At 38.3% G+C, this 27,245-nt stretch overlaps 1 protein-coding gene across 1 annotated transcript; it reads right to left on the bottom strand.

Moving 5' to 3' along the window:
• LY96 (lymphocyte antigen 96) lies at positions 1-27,195 on the bottom strand. The gene is made up of 5 exons (XM_060610742.3): positions 26,921-27,195; positions 16,907-16,996; positions 9,920-10,048; positions 1,104-1,156; positions 1-130 (listed from the first exon to the last, which is right to left on the bottom strand). The coding sequence occupies exons 1-5, from the start codon at positions 27,030-27,032 to the stop codon at positions 32-34; spliced, it is 483 nt and encodes a 160-aa protein (XP_060466725.1). The 5' UTR covers positions 27,033-27,195; the 3' UTR covers positions 1-31.
• Between the last annotated feature and the right edge of the window lie 50 nt (positions 27,196-27,245).

The raw sequence follows: 27,245 nt of genomic DNA, 5'->3' as shown, positions 1-27,245 counted from the left end.
TTTTGAAAAATAAAAATATACTCCATTTATTCTAATTGAAATTAGGGTCATATATGACAGTAAAATTCAGACAAAAGAGCATTTCTTCAGTATTTCCAGTGATGGCTTCTGCAACACATCTGTATTGTCCCTAAAATGAGGAATAAGAAATACAAGTAAATAAAATGTTAGATGCCTCTATTTTATAAGACTTTTATAAGAATTTTGTCTTATTAGGAGGAAGCCATTTAAATTAAATTGGTTATCATTATCTCAGTTTCCTAATGAGATGAAATTTTGTATGCCTTTTGAATCCAGTGAGCAGAAACCTATTTATTTCCCAACTATAAAGGGATATTATAAGGGGATATTTTTTCAACAGTTTTTTGAAACTAGTCTGTGAGATTTTCAAACATACAATATCCTTAGAAAAATAGGTAAGGATATGCATTTTAAATGACTGTTTTAAAATAGTCACCCAAGGGTGCCTGGAGGGCTCAGTCTGTTAAGCTTCTGGGCCCCGCGTCAGGCTCTGGGCTGACAGTGCAGAGCCTGCTTGGCGTTCTCTGTCTCTGTGTCTCTCTCACTCTCTCTCTCTCTCTCTCTCTGCCCCTCCCCCTCTCACACTTGCTTTCTCTCAACAAATAAACTTTCAATAAATAAATAAATAAATAAATAAATAAATAAATAAATAAATAAGATAGGTACCCAAAGTGAAACATATCCAAAATTTCTTTGCCAGGGATCTAATGCAAATATCTAAAATTACATCACTACTATTCATGGGGGCAGTTACTGAGTTATACATGGCGGTCATCCAGTGCTTTTACCCAAAGATATTCAACATATTAATTATGAGCATTTGCATTACTTTTAGCCATGGATGTTAGAGGAAGAAAATGAAGTGAAAAAGAGCTTTTTTGTGTGTTACTTTTCCGTATTTCCATATTCTACAGAAAGAAGAAATAGCAAAACACCCCAAACTAAATAAAAGCAAAAACCAAAATCTTAAACACCTTAAGGCTGAATAGCTATTTTTGAAGTTGTGAATGGCTGTTTCAAATTCTTAACACATCTGTTACTGCAAAAGATTAAGAAAGTACAAAATGACTCTTGAACAATACCTTAGAAAATCGTATTCCCCTGAAGGAGAAGTGTACTGTTGTATTCACAGTCTCTACAAACAAAATACAAAATACAAAAAATTATATTGGTCGTCATTGGGTGATTTTGTTTTAATATAGTATGGAGTGTACCTTTTATGCTGCTACTGGCAGCAGCAGTCCCAAGCGAATTGTAGAGAAGTAACTAACTTCCTACCCTGGCTATGAGTCTCCTATCGCTTCCTTGCCACCCCAAGCATCTCTCAGTATCAGCCTATATTTCATCCCTTAGGGGATACAAAATTTTAAGGCCTACTTGTCTCAATAGTGAATGAATGAATGAATAAGCCAGTGCTAATATGCTTCATCCCAAATTACATGTGTGCATATTTAATACTGCTACTCCTTCAACAGAGTAAAATAGATCTTTATAAAGGTGGAGGAGAGAGTTGGGAGGCAGCCAGGAAACCAAATCTCCTTCCAATCCCACCACTGAGAAGCCTAAGTAGTCACTGCTGAAATGCACAGCCATGGACCTGGCCCTGCAGAAGTTGTGGACAGAGTCAGAAGTGCAGGAAAAAACATACTCTACTCTCCCACTCAGAAACACCAAAGGAGTGAATTTACAGGGTAAGGATAGAAAAGTAGAAATGTTTTGAATCTCTAACAAAAGCAATAGTGGCCAAAAATATCTTTTAAAGTAATATAAATAGTCAAATGCAAACTATAACCATTCTTGTTCTCCTAACTAGCCAAAGAAAATCCTTAATAGCAAATGAACAGATTATGTCTATTTTCACAAAAAAACATCTATTTGCTTCTGGATGTGAGAAATAATCCCACTGCCCCAATCAAAGGAGGGACACGGAGACTTGGAGCACAGTGAAGCGAGGCTTTAATCAACATTCTTGAAAGAGCAGGTATCTGATGGACAGGCACACTTGGGGGCAGTTACAACAGACAATTTATCTCCTAGCATGCAAGTCCCTCCCCTGATTCCTCATTGGCTGAGGACTACAGAGGTTACAGCCTTGCCTGGAAGTTGCCTATACCCATGTAAGGCCAAAAAGTAGTCTGACTGGAACACATGTATATTCCTTGAGGTAATTCAGAGACTTCAGTTCTTTGGCACATGGTCATTGCAAAGCCTGTGAAAAATAAGCCCAGGAAATGAAGAGAGAAGAGCCAGGAAGTGAAATGTCTAAGGGTTTGGGACTCCATTGTATGATGGGGAGGGCTTTGTACATATTTCCAACAGGTTGTAAACCTACTGTTAACTAGACAGCACAGCTTTTATTTGGCATTTCTGAAAATGAATCATCTCACTTCTCACAAGGGTATATCCTTATTAGGGGTGTTAGCACACTGAGATGTTATTTCTTGAGCTTAGTAAAGTGATCATGTCTTCATGATATTCTAATTTTTCATTCAAGACCAATCCAATTCAAATGTAATAGTTCAACAAGTATTTATTGAAAGCTACTATATACCAGGGATTGAGGAGACAAGGGGCAAGAGTTAAAGTCTACTGGGGATATAGGCATGCAAAGAAGCCATTCCAATACAATGCAATGAAAAGATGCAGTAAGAATTAAGGTAGTATAGCATTTTGGTAAGAGTGATAGTTCCAGATCTGAATCCCAGCTCTCCTACTTACTTGGAGTGTAGCCTTGGGCAAGTCACTTAACTTCTCTGTGCTTCAGTAAAATGGCAATGGATAGTAACACCTACCTTTTAGGAGGATCATGAAGGCTATATGAGTTAATACATGTTAGTGCTCAACAATGCTTGGAATGTAGCACTCATTAAATGTTACTGACAGTAAAATCTTAGTTATTATAACATTAAATGTTATTCCTTCTCCTTTCTAGACCCTCTTTCCATGGCATCTTGTGAATAACAATGATGCCATTAATATTATCATTGATATGATAATGACTGTTATTCAAAAGATGCTGGTGGGAAGGGAATCTAGAAAAGAGAAGGAAGTGGGTTGAATTGTCATAAAGGATGGGAAGGAAGGACAAGAAGGATTTTCCAGGTGGCAGGAAAAAAAGGAGCAAAGGCAGGAAAGTGAAAATCAGTATGACTAATGCATACACCTGCAAGAGGCTCAGCGTTATTAAAGCAAAAGGGAAGCAGGAGTGCTAAGAACTACATCTTGTGCTAAGAAGTAAGCAAAAACGGGCTCAGGTTCCACATTTAAGAGAATGGAGGCAATGAAAGAACAGCCAAGAGTGTGAAATGATCAGATTTTATTTAGAAAGGTGGGTCACATGACCATATCACACATGAATTTAAGGGTGGCACTAAGAGTCAGGGAGACCAGTTAGAGGTCAGGAGGTGGTGACAGGAGTGAAGAGAAGAAGAGGTAAGTGCCTTCCATGACCACCAGCTCAGGTGCCCTCCCCCATTATGATCTATCTCATTAGCCTGCTGCTCTCCTTGAGAGCACTTACCAGAAACTGAATCTTACTTCATTTTTGTCTTATTTCATGACTTAGTAATGATCTCGTTTACTAGTTCATGAGCTCCATGAGGACAGGGGCTTTGCTTTGGTCACTTCTGCATCTCCAACTGCTAGTACCTGGTCCCTGGGTACCTGGCTTCAGGAACAGCTATAAAATTTACAAAGCCCAGTGCAAAATGAAAATGGGGGCCTCTTATTCAAAAGGCAGGAGAGACATTCTATGAAAAGTACTGAAATATAAAGCTTTTTCTTTTCCTCTACAGTCTCTCTCTAGACTTGCCATGATATTTTTTATTTGTTATTTAATCTCATTTGAAGTAAAACAAAATTTTAAATTATCATTCATCTTAAATTGCACAATGACAGGGTTTTTTTTTTTAATGTTTATTTACTTTTCAAGAGAGACTGTGAGTGGCTGAGGGGCAAAGAGACAGAGAGAGACACAGAATCCAAAGCAGGTTCCAGGCTCTGAGATGTCAGCACAGAGCCCGACGCAGGGCTCAAACTCACGGACCGTGAGATCACGACCTGAGCCAAAGTCAGACGTCCAACTGACTGAGCCACCCAGGCGTCCCTGCACAATGACAGTTTTAAATACAAATATCAGAGCTTTTAACTCTGAGGCAGAATCACTGAAATTACACAGTTTGTATTTGGTGGCTCATCCCCAGAAGGTGCTTCAAGCTGACCAGAGAAAACTAGCACAAGCTTGACATCGGACATTTGAAAGAAGGAAGAGAAGATATGGCCAGGCATGGAATGATCCAAGGGAATGGTCTCTTGGCACAGAGTGAAAGGTGAGTATAGAAGCTCAGGGACACCCAGGGGGCTGCTCCATGAGTGGGGCACTTATGCGAAGCGTGGGCCTGAGGGCTGCCTGATGGGGGCCTCTCTCCCCTGTGCTGCCAGGTGCCTCATGCCTCAGTTTGGGGCAAAGAAGACAAATTAGGCCTCTTTCCTTCCCAAAGGCCCACTGTCACATGAGTTACCTTCAAGCGTTTTGCAACTTCCATGTAATACCTCCAGGAGCTACCTGTTGGTGGGGAGGGAACCCACTGATGGTTGGAAAACCCATGCACCCATGGTCCTGCCAGTCCAGGTGGGGTGGGTCATGGCCACATTGCACTTCAGACACTGCAGGGCACCTGCACCTGATCCTGACCCTCCCTGCATACAGGCCCTCACCAGTGACAGAGGGCAGCAGGGGTCACTGGCTGTAGCTGGGAGGGGGTCCCAAGCAGGGTCCAGGGTGCCAGCAGAGGAGTGGGCAGCTGGGAGCCAAGAACCCATCTAGGGGAACTGCATGCATGCCCCACTGTCCCATCAGACTTCACTTATAAAACACACACTTAAAGATAAAATTAATAAGAATCTCAAGTCTATGATCAGAGAATATTAAACTCCAAATGTGAAGCCCTTCTAAGTACGAGGCCCTGGCTGTGAAGCCAATCCTGAAAACTTTGTGTGAGAGAGGAAGGTAAGGAGATGGATGAGACTTGAGAATTTGAGAAAGAAATCGAGTAACTCTGAGATTTCTATCTGAGGAGACTGCCCAAATGTTTACCAGGTCAGGTGGGAAGAAGGGGCACTAACCTCTTCTGTATAGTAGTCTTCTTTTTCAATTGTTTTGTCTCTCTTAGAAAGCTCATAGTTTGCTCATAGATCCCATTCTATTCTTATGGGAAGTTAGCTTGAAACTTCTGCCCACATTTAAGAAGCCAGGAGAGAACTAAGGCAGGGCCAGAGAAAAGGAAGACAGAGCCCCTGTTTAGTCCCCTCTCTACACTTCCCATGCAGCTCACTTGTGGTCCAGCACACTTTTCCTACCCACCATGTAGAATGTAGGACCCAAGCCTCAGATGGTGTTTTATTAGTTGAATCGTGTCCCTCAAAAAGATGTTGAAGTCCTAACCCCGAGTGCCTGTGAACATGGCCTTATTTGGAAATAGAGCCTTTGCAGATGGTCAAGATGAGGTGGTCTCTAATCTAATATGACTGTGTCCTTATACAAAGGGGAAGTTTAGACACAGAGACAGAAATGCATAGTGAGAAGACTGTGAAATGGCACAGGAAGAAGATGGCCATCTACAAGGCAGGAATCGCCTGGGGCCTTTAGAAGCTAGGAGAGAGGCCTGGAACAGATCCTTCCCTCACGCCCTCAGAGGGAGCAAAGCCCTGCCAATACTTTGATTTTGGACTTCTAGCTTCCAGACAATCAGATAATAAATATCAGTTGTTCTAAGCCATCCAGTTTTTGGTATTTTGTTACAGCCACTGAAGCAAAACCCTGGAAACAGGTCTAATGGATAATTGAGTTTAAGATGCCTTTGAAATAGCCACTTATTTATTTCCAAATGTGTTTTTAAAAAGAAACAAGGGTGTGTGTGTGTGTGTGTGTGTGTGTGTGTAAGATGTGGTAATACTGTGGGTAATTTTCATTTTATTTTTGCTTGCCTATATTTTCTAAATATCATATCCTAAAAATATATGACTTTTGTAACAAATACCAAAAGGAAAACTATTTTAAAAGTAGATATGTATGGTACTTACTAATTTGATTCCCAAATTTTCAAGGGTCTTGATAGCATCAATGCTTCTTAAATCAGAATGTCCTGAGCTCTGAGCCCATATACTCAGCTACCAGATGGACATGTTTACTTAAATGTTCCAAAATTACCTTGAGCTCAATATGCCTAAACCAGAACTCATTGCTTTCTCTTTAAAAATCTGCCCCTTCTGCACACATCATTTCAGATAATGGCACTTCCACTAATCCCAGTCACTGGCCCTCCACCAGCCCTTGATTTTACCTAAACTTTGCCTGCCACATCAAATCAGTCAGAATGTCCTGCCAGTTCTGTCTCCAAATATGCCCTCTTTCTTCACCTCCCCTTTGCTCCCAGGCCGCCATCTTTGTTCAGCCCTTGTGGTCTCTCACATAGCCTCCTGGCTACACTTCCTTCCGTCCCAGCTTCCTACCTCAGCCAACCCCCGCCTCCTTCCATATGGACACTAGTTATCTGCAAAACTGAAAATCTCAGTGGGTCATCCCTACCCACTGACGATAAGATGCAAGCCAATATCTTGTGCATGACTTACATGCTCACTCCTGTCCCCTTTCCTAGGCTCATCTCCAGCAATTCCCTACAGCACATTCTGCTCCAGCTACAAAAAACTACTCTCCAAATAAAGCATATTCTTTCAGGGTTATATGTGTTTGCATATGCTGTTTCTTCTCCAAGGAATGTCCTTCCTCCTCCTCTCTGATGTTCTCAGATTCAAGACTTTACTAAAATACTCTCTGAAACCTTATCTGATTTCTGTCATAGTAAATTGGTAACTATCTAGTTAAACTAGGAGCATATAATTCTATCAGCATTTATGACATTTTATTTTAATTTTTGTCCAGGACTGTCTTTCCCAGAAAGAGGGACCTTCTGAGGAAGGACACTATCATTCAACTTTGGATCGCCGGAGCCTAAATCATGACTTGCTCAAATTAGGTTCAACAGATGTTTGTGGAAGGAAATGCAGGAGGGAAGGAAAAGCCAGCAGACTGGGTTGAGTCTGACACATTTTAGATCTCAAGAAAGTGAAACTTTGAAAACTCAGATAAAATGTCAACATAATCTATCAGAGATTAGGTGGGATTGTGAAACAGTTGCTTTAAAAAAAAGTAATCTGCCAAAAGGGTTTTTGTTTGTTTTTTGTTTTTTTCCCAAGAGAAAGCATGGTACACTGGAAGACTGGGCCTTAGGAGTCATGAGGCTACTCTGTTACTAGCTCTCCAAATGGTGAAGGACACGTTCCTGAACCACTGCAGGCATCAGTTCCCTCACTTGTAAAAATGACAGGACTGTAAAATCAGGAACAAAACGACTCCTAATACCCATACCAATATCTATTATTCGACAACTATAATTCTTGAATTCTTATTCTAAGTACTGCACTAACCTTTTTATATACATTTTCTAATTATAGCCTTAAAACCATGTACAATAGGTTTCACGATCCCCATTTCACAGGTGTGGAAAATAAGGCTGATAGAGGCTAAATCACACACACAAGCTCACATTGCTGGTAGATGGAAAAGCTGGGACAGAGCCTCAGATCTTTCCAACTCTGAGCCCAGACATATAAGCAATGCCAACTCCATTATTTGCATATGGTTTGGGGGTGGCAGACAAGTCAGAGCTGTGGAGAGATGGTCAACTGGAAGACGTATCTTGAAGTTTCACTTGCATAGCAAAAAAACTAATGTACTTAGAAGCAATTTTCTTAGTGAATGCTAGGAAACACAAGATCAAATTGATGTCGATGTTAGAGCCGGTATAAGCCTATTATGAATTTTTATGCTACTCTCATTCCATTCATTCCCAGCCATTGTTTTCCAGTTTTTGTCCCATCTATATCTAATTTATGCTATGTTGCTAAATTTAATATATTCATGTAAACTACCTCTTTTTTTTTTTTAAACAAGAGAGGGTACAAGTTAATGGTAATTAATTATATAAGAAAATATGCAACTGCAATAGCAATTTTTAAATGTTAATAAAACAATTGGGTTTTTTTTAAACCTAATAGTTGTTTTAAAACTTCTTTTTTTAAAAATGATAATGCCCACTATCAACAAGAGCTGAGATTAAACTACAGAGATTAAAATACATACATATTGATGGTGACATAATGTATAAAAGGGTAGATTCCTTTAGAAAAGCGATTTGGCCTTATGTAAACAAAACCACAAATACAGTCAACCCAATTAAGCTTGGATATTTCCCTGGCAGTTATATGTAACCCCTGCAAACATATTCAAATCTAAAATATGAGAAAAATTATATACAAAGATATATCTATTACAATATTATTTATAATAGTAAAAATGTCAGAAGGAAAGTAATTAATTGTCCAATAGGAGAATGGTTAAATAAATCAAAGCATACCCACTAAGGGAGATGTTTCACTATGTAATGTTTATACTTCAATTTTTGAACCACATGAATTATCTAGTCAAAAAATTAAATACATTAATTTTTAAAAAGAAAATTATTGGGGCGCCTAGGTGGGTCAGTTGGTTAAGCATCTGACTCTTGCTTTTGGCTCAAGTCATGATCCCAGGGTTGTGGGATAGAGCCCTGCATCAGGCTCTGTGATGAGTGCTGAGCATGGAGCCTGCTCGAGGTTCTTTCTCTCTCCCTCTGACCCTCTCTCTCTCTCCCCCGTCTCTCTCTCTCAAACAAAAAATAAATAAAAAGAAAATTATTGGGGTGCCTGCCTGGCTCAGTCAGTAGAGCATGCAACTCTTGATCTTTGGGTTGTAAGTTCAAGCCCCACATTGGGTATAAAAATTACTTAAAAATAAAATCTTTAGGGGCGCCTGGGTGGCTCAGTCGGTTAAGCGGCTGACTTCGGCTCAGGTCATGATCTCTCGGTCTGTAAGTTCGAGCCCTGCGTCGGGATCTGTGCTGACAGCTCAGAGCCTGGAGCTAGTTTCAGATTCTGTGTCTCCCTCTCTCTGACCCTCCCCCATTCATGCTTTGTCTCTCTCTGTCTCAAAAATAAATAAACGTTAAAAAAATTTTTTTAATTAAAAAAAATAAAAATAATAAAAATAAAATTTTTAAATTAAAAAAAAGAAAAAGAAATGATTATGGTGTAGCATACTTATAAGTACATAAACAATGTACATACATTGAAAACTCAGAAGGAAATACTCCAAAATGTCTTTGGAAATAAGATTCTCTGACTTTTTTTTACACTTTCCAATTTTTTGGTAATGTGACAGTATAATATTTATAAACATTTAAACTATTTAAAATACTAGTCTAAAAATTACTTGATTTATAGTAAGTGACCTTTAAGGTCCTGAACTCTGAAATTTTCTAATTCTGTGAATATTATCAGGGCAGAAAAAAGCAGGGGAAGATATTGAGGAAACCACTGTAAAAAAAAAAAAATCGAGTGAGTTTCTTTTCTTTTTTTTAATAAAATTCTTAAAAAGTACTTTTTTTTCTTTCCCTGCTGATTCCACCAAGCCTGTTCCCTTGGCTGTGGTTTAGTGAGTTTCTATAAAAAATAGTAAGTGTAATGTTTAGAAAAAGGGATCCATAACCAAGGATAAATGTACAATATTAATCTGAACAAGGTAAAAATTTTAGTATACCTTTTAACAGACTCAAATAAGTACCATCTTAATAATAATTCAGTAACATAATTACAAAATGTTGTTTAAGCTGCTAAAGTAAAAATCTTTGGATAAAAAAAATGATTAGAAAAGGAATTTCACATTTTCAGTGCATTTAACATTCAGAACATTCTCACAAACTATTATGTTCTATTCTGAAAGTAATGTGAATCGAATGCTTACCTCCCTTCAGAGCTCTGCAAAAAGAATAAACATCATCAGATCCCCGGCAAATAACTTCTTTGCGCACTGGCAAATCCATGGAGTTTATGGATAAATAGAGATTGAAATATAACTTTTTAATATCTCTTCCTTAAAAAGAAAAACAAATCTCATTAGTCCCTCAAATAATAGATTCTTTTATAAATAATAATTAACATGTGTTGTACACTTAAAATATGTCTTTTACTTTTCCTACATTATTTCATGTAATCACAACAACTTGCTACGTGGGTATTGTTATCCTTGGGTTACAGATGAGAACACTGAAGCTCAGAGAGGGTAATTAATAGACTGTAATCCAACAGAATATTTCACAGTGAAAATTATGTGCACTAGTCCTAAAAATAGAGGAACCTATGTGTTTGAGAAAACTATCAGGTGGGTATGTAAAATTTCCAGTTCTAGTTCCAGTTCTGCTAGGAAGTTCAAGAAAAAGGAAAGGGAAAGGAAAGGAAATGAGGATAATCAACTCATTCCCATATTTTAGGAGTTTTTTTTTAATGTTATTTAGAGAGAGAAAGCATGTGTGGGGGAGCAGCAGAGAAAGAAGGAGAGAGAGAATCCCAAGCAGTCTCCATGCTGTCAGTGCAAAACCTGATGTGGGGTTCAATCTCATGAAACTTGAGATCATGACCTGAACCAAAATTAAGAGTTGGAGGGGCTTTTGGGTGGCTCAGTCAGTTGAGCATCTGACTCTTGACTTTGGCTCAGGTGACGATCTCATGGTTTCCTGAGTTCGAGCCCCGCGTTGGGGTCTGCACTGACAGTGGAGAGCCTGCTTGGCATCCTCTCTCTCCTTCTCTCTCTCTGCCCCTCCCCATTCACACTCTCTTTCTCTCTCAAAAAAAAAAAAAAAAAAGAAAAGAAAGAAAAGAGTTGGACTCTTAACAAACTGAGCCACCCAGGCACCCCTTAGGAGTTTTGATGAAAGACTTCTTGGAGAATAAAACTGAACCTTTTGATTAGAAATTGTATGTATGAGTTATCTTATTATTCTTTCATGGTTTCCCTTTTACCATTTAACATGGAAAATTCCAGTAAACACTGCATTTTGCTCACCTCTTCTAAGTTATTCAGTTAGCCCAACTAGAAAATATGTACAATCTTTTTTTATGATAAAAACAATTATTGTGGGCTCCTGGCTGGCTCAATCAGTAGAATATGTGACTCTTGATTTCAGGGTGATAAGGTCAAGCCCCATGTTGGATGTAAAGATTACTTTTAAAAAATTTATTATAACCACTACCTCATTGAAAATATTTTCCTAATAAAGTCACCATGACTCATTGTAGCCATAATCAAAAGAAAATTTTTCCATCTTTAACCTGAACTTGGTGTGCTTAACAGAAATGCCAGCTCCTTCCTCAAAACTCCTTCCTTTGGCATTGGTGCTACCATTCTCTCCCAGTTGTCTTCCAACCTCTCTGACTCCTTCTCCTCATTGACTTCTCTTTCTTAGGGCTGTATCCTCAGCTCTCAATTTTCGCTTTGCACACTCTCCTTGGCTTTAAGTACCACATAAGGTGATAATTCCCAAATCATCATCTTTAGTTTCAACTTTTCTTCTAAACACCTGTCCCACATATGCATTCAATATCTGTCTTCAAGTGTTGTCCGTTATCTCACCCAACAGATCCAAAAATTGATTTCCTCACCTTCACCACCATATAGGCACTAGAATCCCCAACTCCAGTAAATCTCACTAGTCCACTTTTTATCCCCATCGGCAGTCTCTTAATGCAGGCCCTCATCACTCTGAGCCTAAAGTACCACCAACTTCCTAATTTGTCTCCACTTCTCTACTTGTAGGGTAAACTGTGGAAAAGAACATCATAGGGTCTGTTCCAAACAGTGGTTCTATGGTCCACTCCATGAACTGTGTCTGGCACCACTCCAAAAGCAGGGATGTGTGTAGAAGTTGAAGAGGTGTCTTCACAGGGAATTCCTTGAGACATGGGTATATGGCAGTACTGCAGTGCTACCAGTGGTGATGCAGGACAATGAAACTTTTTTAATTTCTGCATGGAACACAGCATGATGCCAGTCTTCAGTGACTCCAAGAAAGGAAGTGCTGCTTTGACATCTCAGCAGTTTACATCTTGAGAAGCTTTTTGCCCTTGGACATCACTGTGGTCATGTTGGACACATGAACAATGGTCAAAGTGAGGTACTACTTGTATGAATCAGTAGGCCAGGGATACCAATGTGGGTATCAGAGTGAAACAAGAAACATGTATAACAAAGAGAACTGTTTTTGAGTTCAGCTAAGACAACTCCAAGAACTTTCAGATATAACTTTGAAGGAGGCTTAAAGTCCAGCTTTATTTTTTTACTAATCAGTTAATAGCATATAAATAATTCACCAGAAAAGCTATAAAGCCTCAAAATAAATAATTTCCATCCCTAACCTATTTTTGGTTCAAGTTATTATAAATTTTATTGAATTGAAGTAGCTATAGGCCCATAAAAATAAGGTTGATTTCTATGAATATGGCCCCAAACTTTACACAGACATTCTAATACATTCTAGGAAAACTCAGGTCATAATTGTAAAGCATTATAAAAAATATGACTAAGTAATCAATGAAACCAGGAATTGATTCTTTGAAAAGTTTACAAAATTGATAAACTTTAGTCAGACAATTTAAAAAAAAAAAGAGGAGGGACTCAAATAAATAAACTCGGAAATGGAAGAGGAGAAATAACAACCAACACCATAGAAATGCAAAGGATTATAAGAGAATATTATGAAAAATTATATGCCAACAAATTAGACAACCTAGAGGGATGGATAAATTCTTAGAAACATACAACCTTCCAAAGCTGAATCAGAGAGAAACAGAAAATTTGAACAGACCAATTATCAGCAATTAAATTGAATCAGTAATCAAAAAACTCCCAACAACAAAAGTCTAGGACCAGATGGCTTCACAGGTGAATACTACCAAACATTTAAGAAAAGTTATTACCTATTCTTCTCAAACTGTTCCAGAAAATAGAAGAGGAAGGAAAACTTCCAAATTCATTCTATGAGGCCAGTACTACTCCAATACCAAACCAGATAAAAACACTACAAAAAAAGAGAGAACTACAGGCCAGTATTTCTGATGAACATAGATACAAAAATCCTTAACAAAATATTAGCAAACCAAATCTAGCAATACATTAAAAAACCATTCACCAGGATCAAGTGGGATTTATTCCAGGTATGCAAGAGTGGTTCAATATACATAAATCAACCAACATGATACATCACATTAACAAGAGAAAGGATAAAAACTGTACGACCATTTCAACCGACGCAGAAAAAGCATTTGACAAAGTACAACATTCAAAAACTCAACAAAATAGGCTTAGAGGGAACATACCTCAACATAATAAAGGCTCTATGTGAAAAACCCATGGCTAAGATCATATTCAATAGGTAAAAACTGAGAGCTTTTCTTCTAAGATCAGGAACAAGACAAGGATGTTTACTCTTACCATTTTATGCAACATACTACTAGAAGTCCTAGACATAGCAATCAGACAACAAAAAGAAACAAAAGGCATCCAGATTGGTAAGAAAGAGGTAAAACTTTTACTATTTTCAGATAACATGATACTATATAAAGAAAACCCTACAAATTCCACCAAAAAAATTCTAGAACTGATAAATGAGTTCAGTAAAGTTGCAAAATACAAAATTAATATACAGACATATACTGCATTTCTATACACTAATAATAAAATAACAAAAAGAGAAATTAGGAAAACAATCCCATTTACAATTATACCAAAAAAAATAAAATAAAATACCTAGGAATAAACTTAACCAAGGAGGTGAAAGACCTATACTCTGAAAACTATTAAACATTGATGAAAGAAATTGAAGATGACACAAACAAATGGAAAAATATTCCAATGCTCATGGACTAGGTGAACAAATATTGTTAAAATGTCTATACTACCCAAAGCAATCTACAGATTTAATGCAATCCCTATCAAAATACTAAGAGCGTTTTTTATAGAACTAGAACAAATAATCCTAAAATTTGTATGGAACTACAAAAGATTCCAAATAGCCAAAGTCCTCTTAAAAAAGAAGAACAAAGCTAGATGTACCACAATTCTAGATTTCAAGATATACCACAAAGCTATAATAATTAAAAGAGTATGGTAGTGGCACAAAAATAGACACATAGATCAATGGAACAAAATACAGAACCCAGAAATAAACCCACAGTTTCATGGTCCATTAACCTATGACAAAGGAGGCAAGAATATACAATGGGGAGAAGACAGTCTCTTCAACAAATCGTTTTGGGAAAACTGGACAGCCACATGCAAAAGAATGAAACTGGACCACTTTCTTACACTACATACAAAACTAAATTCAAAGTGGATTAAATACCTAAATATAAGACCTGAACCCATAAGATTCCTGGAAAAAAATAAGCAGTAATGTCTTTAATATCGGCCATAGAAACATTTTTCTAGATATGTCTACTTTGACAAGGAAAACAGAAGCAAAATTAAACTATTGGGACTACACCAAAATAAAAAGCTTTTGCATGGCAAAGGAAACCATCAACAAAACAAAAAGACAACCTACTGAATGGGAGAAGATGTTTGCAAATGATATATTCAATGAGGGATTAATATCCAAAAAATATAAAGAACATATACACCAACACCAAAAAATATAAATAATCCAATTTTTAAAATATGACCAATTCTTTTGTTACTGAATTAACATAATGTCATATAAATGTTATATTTAGTGAACAATTAAGGTATTTGTGGTGGCCACAGAGGTAAGGTACTCAAATCTCCCTTCCAAAGAACCTACTGGGAGAAGGGTAGTTGGCAGACAGCCTTCAGCTGCTACACTTTCAGATCTATCTCAGAAGTCATCCAGAAGCCAAACTCCTATAATGCTCCTATCATGACCAAAGCTGCTCCTATAATGACCAAACTCCACAAGGACACTAGAGCCAAACTACCCCTATCTGTCTCAGGATACCTGTGATGTGACAGCAATCTTTGCTCTAAGGCTCCCCAGTTACCTGGCTCAGAATATCTCAGGGATGCATTTTGGTCTCATGACCCTCTTACCAGATACTCCTTCCTTTCCTCTCTCATTTCAAAGGTATCAGACCTGTATCTCAATCTGAATTTGCTCCTTGCCTACTCTGGCTTCCTCTTCACTTTATTTTTCACATCATTTCCCCTAAGAAATCTCTTGTATGCCTAATTCCTTTTTGGTATCTGCTTTCCAGAGAACACTAAGTGACTCTGTATTGTATTATTACTTCAGCCTGGAAGGATACAATCTGCTTCCTGTATGTAAGGGCAAGAGGTTCAATTGAAAATGAGGGCATTTGTTATGTAAATAATCACTTCTGCCAAATGTGGGCAGAGGGGGGTGGTAGATAAAGCACACCACACAAAGCAGTAAACAAAACCTGAGAAAAGAGGAAGAAATTATAGAACATCAGCCAGGCAAAAACTTAGATTATTTCTTTCGCCCATGGCCAAGAAAGTGGAGTGAACAGAATTGATTATTCTTTCTTCTGTGCTATCACTAAGCCTTAATGCTATCATTTCACTTACTGTACCATATTATCTACAGATCTCTCTCTCCCATTGCACTGATTCTTGAGGGTCAAGAGAAAGTCTTATTTACCAATGAATTCACAATACTTACCACACTACTTAAAATATACTGTGCATTTTTAAATATTTTTTAATGAATACATGAATGCAGAAACAAAGTTTCAAAATACAGGTTAAACGATTAGATTCAGGAAAAATAAAACACAAGTTTATCATGTATTATTTCTGGATTCTCAGCAATCTTTTGTCTTGTAAACTGAGAACTAAAATCAGGGGAGAAATGTTTAAGTTTATTTATGTGAAAGCATTTTTTTAAAGTGTAAGCTCCAAATATAGGTTAGGATGTAAATGATGGCAATGATGAAAACAACAATGATAATGATGATAATTAGAACTGAAGTTTCCTGGGATCCTAGGGCTTACAGGGAACAGAGCTGACTAGCAGGAGAGGAAGCAAATTTTGTGTTTTCACAGACACTCAAATCCATCCTGATACTATCACCATCACCCAACTTAGTTTTTACTAAACTGATGACAAACGAAATCATAGACAGGAAAAACAAGACACAACACAAAACAAAACAAAAAATATTGCCTTCTTTTATCCCATCATCATCATAGCTTTTTCTAGAAAGATCATCTTCATATGTTTAAAAAAAAAGTTGTGGCCTACTCATATACAGACCTTTCACTAGTGAAAACCCAACTTTACTCATGAGCTGAATAGTTAATGGTTGACAAAGGATATACCTATTACATTATTCGAAGTCTCGCGTTATTTCCATTTTTACCTCCGTGTCATTATGTAATCCCCTCCCCCATGAGTGTGAGCTAGTCTAGTGGCTTGCTTCTAACAAATAGTATACAGCAAAGGCCATAGAGTGATACTTCCATGATTAGGCTACATAAGATTGTGACTTCTATCTTGTTAGCTGACTGTCCCTCTTGCTGGCTTTGATGAAGCAAGAAGCCATATTGAAAAGGCCCATCTGGCAAGGAACTAAGTGTTGTCCAATAGCCAGACAGGAGCTGAATACTGCCAACAACCACATGAGCTTAGAAGTGGATTCTTTTATACTTGAGCATTCAGAAGAAACTGCAGTCCTCGCTGACACCTTAACTGAAACCTTGTGGGAGATCCTGAAGCAGACACAACTAAGTCATGCCTACACTACTGACACACAAAGCCTGCAAGATAATAGATGTGTACTGTTGTAAGCCACTAAAATTGTTGTAATTTGTTACATGGAAATAGAAAATAAATACATGTACATTTGGAACACAATCATTTATCATTAATACTTATTGAACGCTTTTCATTGAAGTACAAAAACAAAACATTGGACTTACTTGGAATGAAGGAAAGATGCACGTATCCCCCGCTTCCCTTCATTGACATACAGGGTTTAATAGCTATAGAGATAGGGACTTTCATGTTATCTAAATGGAAGAATAAAGATAATGTCAATAAATTATTATAAATCATTTGCAGTAAGTAGAATATTCTGAATATCATTCCCCAAAAGATGCCATTAAAATTGTATAATGAGAAAAATTGAAGGCAGTTAAAAACATCTCTCTCCCTGAGGGAATGACATCAGCAAGATGGCAGAGTAAGAAGTCCAAGACCCTCCTTCCCCTCATAAACATACCAATTCAACAACAACTCATGGACAAATTCCCTTTGAGAGAAGTCAGAAACTAATTGAAAGTTTTCTGTATCCCAGGAGAATGTGAAATCAGACTCACCAGAGTCAGTAGAAGACCTCCTTTTATCAGAAACCCTGCACCTGGCACAGCACCATCAGGAAAAGATCCCCTATCCTCCAGCTTCACTCAGGAGGCAAGAGGTTGGTTCCTGTATCCAAGTTTCCTCCAAGGTGGATACCCAAGGACTAACAAATTAGAAAGTCTGAACAGACCTAGAACTGGTATGGAAATTGAGGAGTAATCAAAAATTTTCCAACAAAGAAGAGCCTAAGACCAGATAGTTTCACAGGGAAATGCTAACATTTTTTTTAAGTTTATTTATTTATTTTGAGAGAAAGAGAGAGAGAGAGAGTACAAGCAAGTAGGGGAGGGACAGAGAGAGGGAGAGATAGAATCCCAAGCAGTCTCTACACTGGCAACATAGAGCCCAATGGAGGGCTCAAAATCACAAACAGTGAGATCATGACCTGAGGTGAAACCAAAAGTCAGATGCTTAACTGACGGAACCACCCAAGCACCCCTCTAACATGTAAATAAGAATTAATACCAATCCTCAAACTCTTCCAAAAAAAATGAAAGAGACCATTTCCAAACTTATTTTATGAAGCCAGTGTTACTCTGATACTAAATCAAAGACACCACAAGAAAACAATGGACCAATATCTCTAACGAATATGGATACAAAAATTCTCAACAAACTACTAGCAAACTAAATTCAACAACAAATTAAAAGGATCATACACCATGACCAAATGGGATTCAATCTTGGATGCAAGGATGTTTCAACATATGAAAATCAATTAATGCAATATACCACATTAATAGAATGAAGGATAAAAATCACATGATTATCTCGATAGATGCAGAAAATGAATTTGACAAAATTCAACACACTTTTGTAATAAAAACTCTCAACAAACTAGGATTAGAGGAAATGGCTTCAGCATAATAAAGGCCATACATGAAAAGCCCATAACTAACATTACACTCAGTAGTGAAAAATTGAAAGTTTTCTTCTAAGATCAGAAACAAAGCAAGGACACCCACTCTTAACATAGCACCAGAAGACCTAGTCAGATCAATTAGACAAGAAAAAAAAAAATGAAAAGCATGCAAATCAGAAAGGAAGAAGTAAAATTTTCCTTGCATGCAGACATGATTCCTTTTTTTTTTTTAAGATTTTATTTTTAAGTAATCTCTACACCCAATATGGGGCTCAAACCCACAACCCCGAGATCAAGAGTCACCTGCTCCACTAATTGAGCCAGCCAGGCACCCCAAGACATGATTTCATATATAGAAAATCCTAAAGACTCCATTAAAAAACTGTTAGAACTAATCAACAAATTCAAGAAAATTTCAGGATTCAAAATAAATGTACAAAAATCAGTTGCATTTCTATATACTAACAATGAGCTACCTGAACAGAAATTAAGAAAACAATCCCATTTACAATAGCACAAAAAAGGAATAAATACTTGGCATTAAACATAGGAGGGGAAAGACTTGTATACTGAAAACAAAACACTGGTGAAAGAAATTAAGCAAGCACAAACAAATGGAAAGACATCCTGTGTTCACTGATTAGAAGAATGAATATTCTTTCTTTTTTAAAAAAATATTTTATTTTTAAGGAATCTCTACACCTAATGTGGGGCTTGAACATACAAGCCCAAGATCAAGAGTCATAATGTCTACCAACTGAGCAGCCAGATGCCCTAGAAGAATTAATATTCTTAAAATGTCCATATTACTCAAAGAAATCTACAGATTCAATGCATTCCCAATCAAAATCTCAATGGCATTATTTTACAGAAAAAAAAAACTCTAAAATTCATATTGAACTACAAAAACCACAAATAGTCAAATTAATCTTGAGAAAGAGGAACAAATCTGGAGGCATCACACTTCCTGATTTCAAACTATATTATAAAGCTACAGTAATAAAAACAGTATGGTACTGGCATAAACACAGACATAGAGACCAACGGAACTAAACAGAGTGCCCAGAAGTAAATTCATGCATATATTGTCAACTGATCTTTGACAGGGTGCCAAAAATACACAATAGGGAAGGGATGGTCCTTTGAAGAAATAGTGTTGAGAAAGCTGGATTTCTACATGCAAAAGAATGAAATTGGGGGTGCCTGGGTGGCTCAGTCGGTTAAGCCTCTGACTTCAGCTCAGGACATGATCTCGTGGTTCGTGAGTTCAAGTCCCACATCAGACTCTGTGCTGACAGCTCACTCTCTGTTTCTCAAAAAATAAATGTAAAATAATTTTTAATAAAAAATGGAATTAGAACCTTATAATACACTGTACACAAAAATCAGCACAAAATGGACTAAAGACTTAAACATAAAATTCAAAATTATAAAAACCCTAGAAGAAAACAGAGGGAAAGTTTCAAGATATCAGTATTGACAATGATTTTATAAATATGACACCAAAAGTACTGGCAGCAAAAACATAAGTAAACAAATAGAACAATATCAAACAAAAAAGCTTCTGCACAGCAAACAATCAACAAAGTGAAAAGGCAACCTATGGAATTGGAGAATATATTTGCAAACCACATAGCTAATAAGGGGTTAATGTCCAAAACATATAATTATAATAATTCAATTATAAAAAAATTAGTAACCTGATTTAAAAATCGGCTGAAGACTTGAGCAGACATTTCTCCAAAGAAGACGTGCAAATGGCCAACAGGCATATGAGAAAATGTTCAATATCATAAAGTATCAGCGTAATGCAAACCAAAATCACAATGAGATATCACCTCACACTTGTAAGGAGAGCCATTTTTTTTTAATTTTTTTAAGTCATGTTTATTTTTGAGAGGCAGAGAAAGACAGACTCTGAGTATTTCCAATGAAGGTTCCCACATGTCTGAAATTGTCTGATTATGATGACAAGATGTCATCATATTCAATACAATCAGACAAATGTTTAGAGAGCCCCTGTGGATGCTCAGTATGGGGCTAGGCATCAGAGCAGGTGGGCAGGGGGCTCAGGTGTTAGAGAGTGGAGAACAGAGATATAAGGCTTAGTCTTAACATAAGGAAGTCTATGATTTTTCTGGGAAGACAAGACCAACTTACAAAAAATAATTAGATGTAAGAATCAAAAGATCGTATAACACTGTATGGCATGTGATTTTATTATTTACAAGGGTTTGGGAACTATTGGATGATAGCTTCATTATTTTAGAGTTACCATGTATGTGATCAAGTTCTATATTTGGTTTATTACAGAAAGTGGTAACCAGTTTCAACAAATGCACAGAACAAGAGGCTCCAATTTACCTGCAGCCGTAAAGGCCAGCATTGCTAATCCATCATAGCACTTTTTCCTACTGAGTACTGCCTCAGAATCTTTCTTAACCCATCATTCCAGGCAATGGCAGCTGGCACAGAAAACGAAACCAATGCCACTCTGAGTGCTGGCATTAAGTATTTTTAGAGGTCTAGGGAGGAAATGTTGGCCGGAGTTGAACCATCATAGCACTTAATTTTACCTCTTCAATGGAATTTCCAGTACATAAGTATGCAGTCCCTTTTGACAGGAATGCCCTTGTCATCATCAGTCAAGACATTCTTTCTCCTCCTTCAAAATGTATTCAAATATCATCAACACTGTTAAGCCTTCCCGGACTCCCCCACACCTCCTTACTCCCACAGTCACAAACACACAATCATTCATAGTATTTGATCATCTTTCAATGGTCATTTGTAGATCTTTACTACAATTATTCATTTATATATCTATCTTCTTCATAAAAACAGCATCAGCCTTCAGGACAGGAAGAAGGTCTCATTTGTTTTTCATGTCTCTGGCACAGAGCACAGTGCCGGGCACATGGCAAATGAGAAATGTGCACTTACTTACTTTTGCTTGGCCTATCATGTGACAAATATCTCTCTAGGCACCAAAGAAACAACAACGAACAAGAAGTCATGGGCCCTGCTATTGAGAAATGTATATGCCAAGGGGCACTTGGGTTGATTAAGGGCACTTAATCAGTTGATTAAGTATCTGACTCTTGATTTCAGCTCAGGTCATGATCTCACAGTTCATGAGTTTAAGCCCTGCCTCAGGCTCTGCGCTGACAGTGTGAAGCCTGCTTGGAATTCTTTCTCTCTCCCTCTCTCTCTCTCTCTCTCTCTCTCTCTCTCTCAAAAATAAACATTTACAAAATAAAAAATTAAAAGAGAAATGTATATGCCCATAAAAAAATCAAATAGGGTCATGGGATAAAGAGTGTGTGTGGTGGAAACGGAGGAGTGGGGACTAGGGATGATGGAGTTACTTCAACTACGTTACTCAGGGAGTGACAGGAAGGAACCAGGCCTGTGGAAACTGGAGAAACAGTGTTTTAATCAGAAGGATTTCTAGTTAGTTCAGACTAACTAGAGAGGTGAAATGACTTTGGCATGTCAATAACAACAACAAAAACATACACATACAGACACACACAGACACATACACACAGACCATAATATGAGGTACATGGAATAGGCAAATTCACAGAGACAGAAAGCAGAGTGGAAGTTACCAGGAACTAGAGGGAGGGAGAAATAGGGAATTAGTGTTTAATAGGTACAGAGTTTCTCTTAGGGATTATGAAAATTCTGTTAATGGGATAGAGGTAAGGATTACGCAACATTGTGAATGTCCTTAATACCACTGAATTGTACACTTGAAAATGGTTTAAGGGGTAACTCTTATGTTTGCTATGTTGGTAATATAAACAATAATGATAATAAAAGCCAGTGTGAATGAAAGTTATGAAACAGGGTGGGTGGGAATCATAGGGATGAGACAAGTAGGCAGGGGCAATCTTAAGGGATCTTAGAGGTCTTGCTATAAAGTTGGGATTTCACTCTAATTGCAGTGGAAATCCACTGGAAAGTTTTAAACAAGGAGAGTAACATTGTCTGACTTATTTACATTTTCAGAAGACCTCTCTGGCCCCTGTGCCAAGAACAAATTACATAAGAGCAAGAATTGAAGTGAAGAGAGAAGAATCTGAGAGGTTGCTACAAAGGCCAAAGGAGAGACAGGGGTGTGAGTGGTAAGCAGAGGATAGTCATAAGTAGTTGGCTTTAGAATATATTCTGGAGATAATGAAAATGTGAACCACCAATAATAAATTGAATGTGGAAGATAAGGAAAAGAGATAATTTTTTTAAATTTTTTGTTGTACATTTATTTATTTTTTTGAGAGACATAGAGACACAGAGCACAAGTTGGGGAGGGGCAGAGAGAAAAGGAGGTACAGAATCCGAAGCAGGCTCCAGGCTCTGAGCTGCCAGCCCAGAACCCGACGCGGGGCTCAAACTCACAGACTGTGAGATCATGACCTAAGCCAAAGTCAGATGCTTAGCCGACTGAGCCACCCAGGCGCCCCAGTAAAAGAGATAATTAAAAGGTACCCCTGGTTTGGGTTAGGGTTAGGAATTAGGTGAATGATAAGATGGGAAATATAGGAATAAACAGGCTTAGTTCAGCATAAGTCAAGAGTTATAGCTCCAAATGGCTATTGGACTTACCAGTGGCCATGCTCAGTTTACAGAATGAATGAATGAATCCTCAGGTCATGTATTCATGACTACACTGTAGTTATTCATCCTACTACACATAAGACAAAAGCCAGAAGTTCCTTGAGATACCAGCCATAGCTTACCTAACTTTTGCATTTTCAGTGCTCCTTAGCATAACTAAACTTAATGCCTGTTAAATAAAGCTTGTTAAACTGCATTAAATTCAGCTGACTTGACTAGGCTCTGTAGGGCACATAGGGCTTTGGATGGACCACAAAATGACTGCATGAAACAGAAAGATGAATACAGATATTTCAAGTTACAGAACAGCAGAAGTACAACTAAAGGCCAGAGAAGAGGCTGGCCTGCTCAGAGTGGGGTATCATGCAACATACCAAGATATACCTGTTTAGCTGGAAAGGCCATGCTACAAGCACACACCCAATCAGTCAGTAGGTCCTGTCAGCTCCACCTTCCGAATCCTTGCAGAATCTTCTCATCACCTCCACCACTATTCCTTTGGTCTGAGTCACCATTATCTCTCTCATCAGGGTTATTGCGCAACAGCCTCCCAACACATGTTCCCCCACCCTCACCCCCTTATAGGTTATTGTCAACACAGCTGCCAGACCAAGGTTTGCTTGCAGTAAAAGATAATCTGGCCCCTGACCTGCAAAGCCCTCACCTCCTCTCCATTTCCCTCTATGACCACATCTTCCACTGCCTTCCCTCTCACTCACCCATCACAGCCACACTGACCTCCCTGCTATCCTTCCAACACACCAGACATGTCCCCACCTCAGGACCTTTGTGTGTGCCCTGTGCTCTACCTCTTCCCCTAGATATCTGCATGGCTCATTCCCTCAACTATTCCAGGCCCTTGCTAAATGTTACCTTCCCAGGGAGACCTTCCTTGGCCATGCTACTTTATAATGCAATACCCTTCCCCATCTGTGCACCCTGTCTCTTCCCCTGCTCTATTTTTCTTACACAGCAACTGCCACCATCTGACATGCTGAATATTTTACTGATAAAAACTCCATGAGAGCAGGGACTTTTGTTTTTGTTGTTCGCTGCTATATAATATCCTCAATGTTCAGAACAGACATGCTAGATGCTCAGTAAATAATTGTTTACTTCAATAATCCATTAATTCTTGGGTTTCTGGACTACCTATAGCTAAGTAAGTAAGTAAGTAAGTAGGTAAGTAAATAAATAAATAAATAAATAAATAAATAAAATGAAGGCTAGAACTGAATCAGAGTCTGATGACTTCAGTTACAAGGGGGCATGTGTCCAGGGTCTTTTAGACTGACTTGCACACCCACATCTTCTACCTTTTCCAAAGTTGAGGAACATACAGCTAATTCTTGCCATTTCTGTAGGTTTTTAGCTGAACTCCCCTCCCCACCACCAAATTCATATGTGGAAATTCTAATGTGACTGTTGGGAGATAGGGTCTTTAAAGAGGAGATTAAGTTAAAAAGAACCTGTTAGGGTGGGCTCTACTCCAGTATGATTGGTGTCCTTATAAGAAGAGGAGATTTAGACACATAGAGAATGTCACCAGGCTTGAGTGCACACAGGGAAAAGACCATATAAAGACATCGCAAGATGGCAGCCATACACAAGCCAAGGAGAAAAGCCTCAGAACAAAACAAAACTGATGACTCTTGATCTTAGACTTCCACACCCAGAACTGTGAGAAGTAAAGTTCTGTGAAGTCATCCAGTCTTTGGTGTTTTGTTACGGCAGCCCTAGCAAACTAATACACTGTAAATATCCCATAGCTTCACCAAATGGAAATCATCCTCACGGAAAGACTAAATAGGGTGTTGTTTTTGTTACCAACAGCCTCACAGGAATACCTACAGGAATCAGTGCTTCCTGCACATGCATTTTGGGCTCAGCCAGGACAGATTCTCTGAGGTAGGGAAGAAAATAACATGGCAGTGGGCATAGCACTGCTGTAGCTGTGTACCCTGCTTGTTCCCCTCAGTCCCTACATCAGCGAGGCAGCAGGAAAGGACCACAAGATTTCTCAGCATTAGACAGAAAGACACAAAATCCTCCCTCAAAAATCAAATCAAAAGACAAATCCTATTTTTGTTACTAAAAGATTAAAAGCTGAATAATTGGGCTACCTGAGTGGCTCAGTCAGTTAAACGACCAACTCTTGATTTCAACTCAGGTCATGATCTCAGGGTTTGTGAGATCCAGCCCTGCATCAGGCTCTGTGCTGACAAGCTAACAGTGTGGAACCTGCTTGAGATTCTCTCTCTCTTCCTCTGCCCCTCCCCAGCTTGTGTGTACTCTCTCTCTGTCTAAAAAAAGAAAGAAAGAAAAAAAAACCTGAAGAATGATAATAAGTATAAAATAAATAAGGACACATGAAACATGGCACAGAGGTAACATAATTGGGGTGCCAGCCTGGCTCAGTTGGTGGAGCCATGAGACTCTTGACTCAGGGTTGTAAGTTCAAGCCCCATATTTGGTATAGAGATTACTTAAAAATAAAATCTCAAAAAGAAAAAAAAAAAAAGAAGAAGAAGGTGACATAATCAATGTATGGTACACAGAAGTCAAAGGAGAGGAGAGAGTTGGCCGCAGAGTTCACTGGGAGGGCTTCCCGAAGGGGGAAACTGATCTTCTATGATGGAGAAATTTCAGAGATAAACTGAAAGGGAATTCAGTATAATCCACACATGGAAAAAAGCCACAAGTGTAAAAGATTGATCACACAGCTAAATTGTGTTCTCACACCTGGCAATTACTCTAATGCCCTGGAAGTAACTTTATATTAGCATTTGTCAGAGTGTGTTTTCCAGGATAGTCAATACACTCAAAAAATACAATAAAACAGAAAATCTGGGGATTAAATAGGTTTTTTTTTTTTTAATTACAGAACTTTGCAGAACTCAGAGTACGTTTGCAAATCTCCCCCAAATGATTAAACCACCAATCCTTTTTCCCAACAGAATCTCAAAGAGCTAGCATTTGTGGAAGGTATCAAACCTTCCCGATATAGCTAATAGGTAGAAAAGGGCAGCCAACCCATGATAAGCAAAGCAATAGAAAGTACCAAACCAAAACAGCAGTCAAGCCCTGATGCTGTGTATTCAGTCTGGCAGACATTTGAGAAGAAATAGGGAGGAAAAACAAAAAAACAGTGATACAGCTAGTTAATAGCATTAGGGTATGGCGGATTTTTTAAGTACTCAGTACTGTTGTTTCTATATGGCTATGTGCTAAAACTTTAACCTACAACAATCCTTGTAAAACAGCTTTAAAATCACTTGCACTTTGGGGAGCCTGGGTGGCTCAGTCGGTTGAGCATCCGACTTCAGCTCAGGTCATGATCTCACAGTTCATGTGTTTGAGCCCTGAGTCAGGCCCTGCACTGATAGGTCAGAGCCTGGAGCCTGCTTCAGATTCTGTGTCTCCTTTTCTCTCCCTGCCCCTCCCCAACTCACTCTGTGTCTCCTCTCAAAAATAAATAAAAACATTAAAAAAAATGTTTTTTAATCACTTTCATTTTACCGATAAAAAAGCTGGGACACAGAGAGGCTAAGTATTTTTTGCTGAAGGTCACACAGCTTGTAACTGACGGAACCAGGCTAACATCCACTTAGGGAGGTAATTCCAAGACCCCTCAAAAGTCACAACCTGAAACACTTAAAAAGCACCGGTTACATGCCCACTGCTTTGCTGAAGAAAAAAAAAATCACATACCAGAGCAATAATCAATTCCAAAAGGCAGCTAGGATGATTCTACCTTCTCAAGAAGAACCAGTAAGTATGGGTCTGAGGCAAAAACTCAGCAAAGAATTCTGCCAAAACTGGGAAGAATCTGAAACTGGGATCACAGTGGAGAGAGCTGACCACAGGGAACAACAGAAGCACTCAGAGGTCAAGTTCAACACAGTTTAGAGACTTGGGAAGTCTGTGAAAAATGAAGAAAATCCACACGGACAGTCACCTGCCATCACATTTGCTGCCAGCAGCAGCAGCTGGAACACACGGTCATTTCCTGTGTTCCCGCGACAGCAAAGTGACGTTCGTTCCTGTAAAAACTCACCCTTGAAGCACTTGTTGCTGTTTTACTTACCACAGTGGGAATACCAAACACTGGAATCAGAAGAGTTGCAGATCCACTGTAGCTCCCCAGGTTCAGTGAATGTGGAAGAAAACAGAGTAGAAAAAAGTATAAATGGAAACATGATTCAATATCCCCAAAACTTTAAAAACGCAAGGAGAATCAGTAAGTAATCATCAGACTCTTTCCTTTCAGTAAGCAGAAAAGACTTAACTTAGTCATTGGTCACATGATTTCTGAGCTTCTGTCCAACTATTTCCTCTTTTGTGTGTCTGTATTTAGTATTTGAGTACTTCCGGAAAGGGGAGAGAGGGAAATGATTTAGAATATACTTTTC

This window comes from Panthera onca, chromosome F2, assembly GCF_046562875.1.
Source record: "Panthera onca isolate mPanOnc1 chromosome F2, mPanOnc1 haplotype 2, whole genome shotgun sequence".
Classification (NCBI taxonomy): domain Eukaryota; kingdom Metazoa; phylum Chordata; class Mammalia; order Carnivora; family Felidae; genus Panthera; species Panthera onca.
The sequence above is the reverse complement of the archived record's forward strand: the minus strand, read 5'-3'. Positions and strand labels throughout refer to the sequence as shown.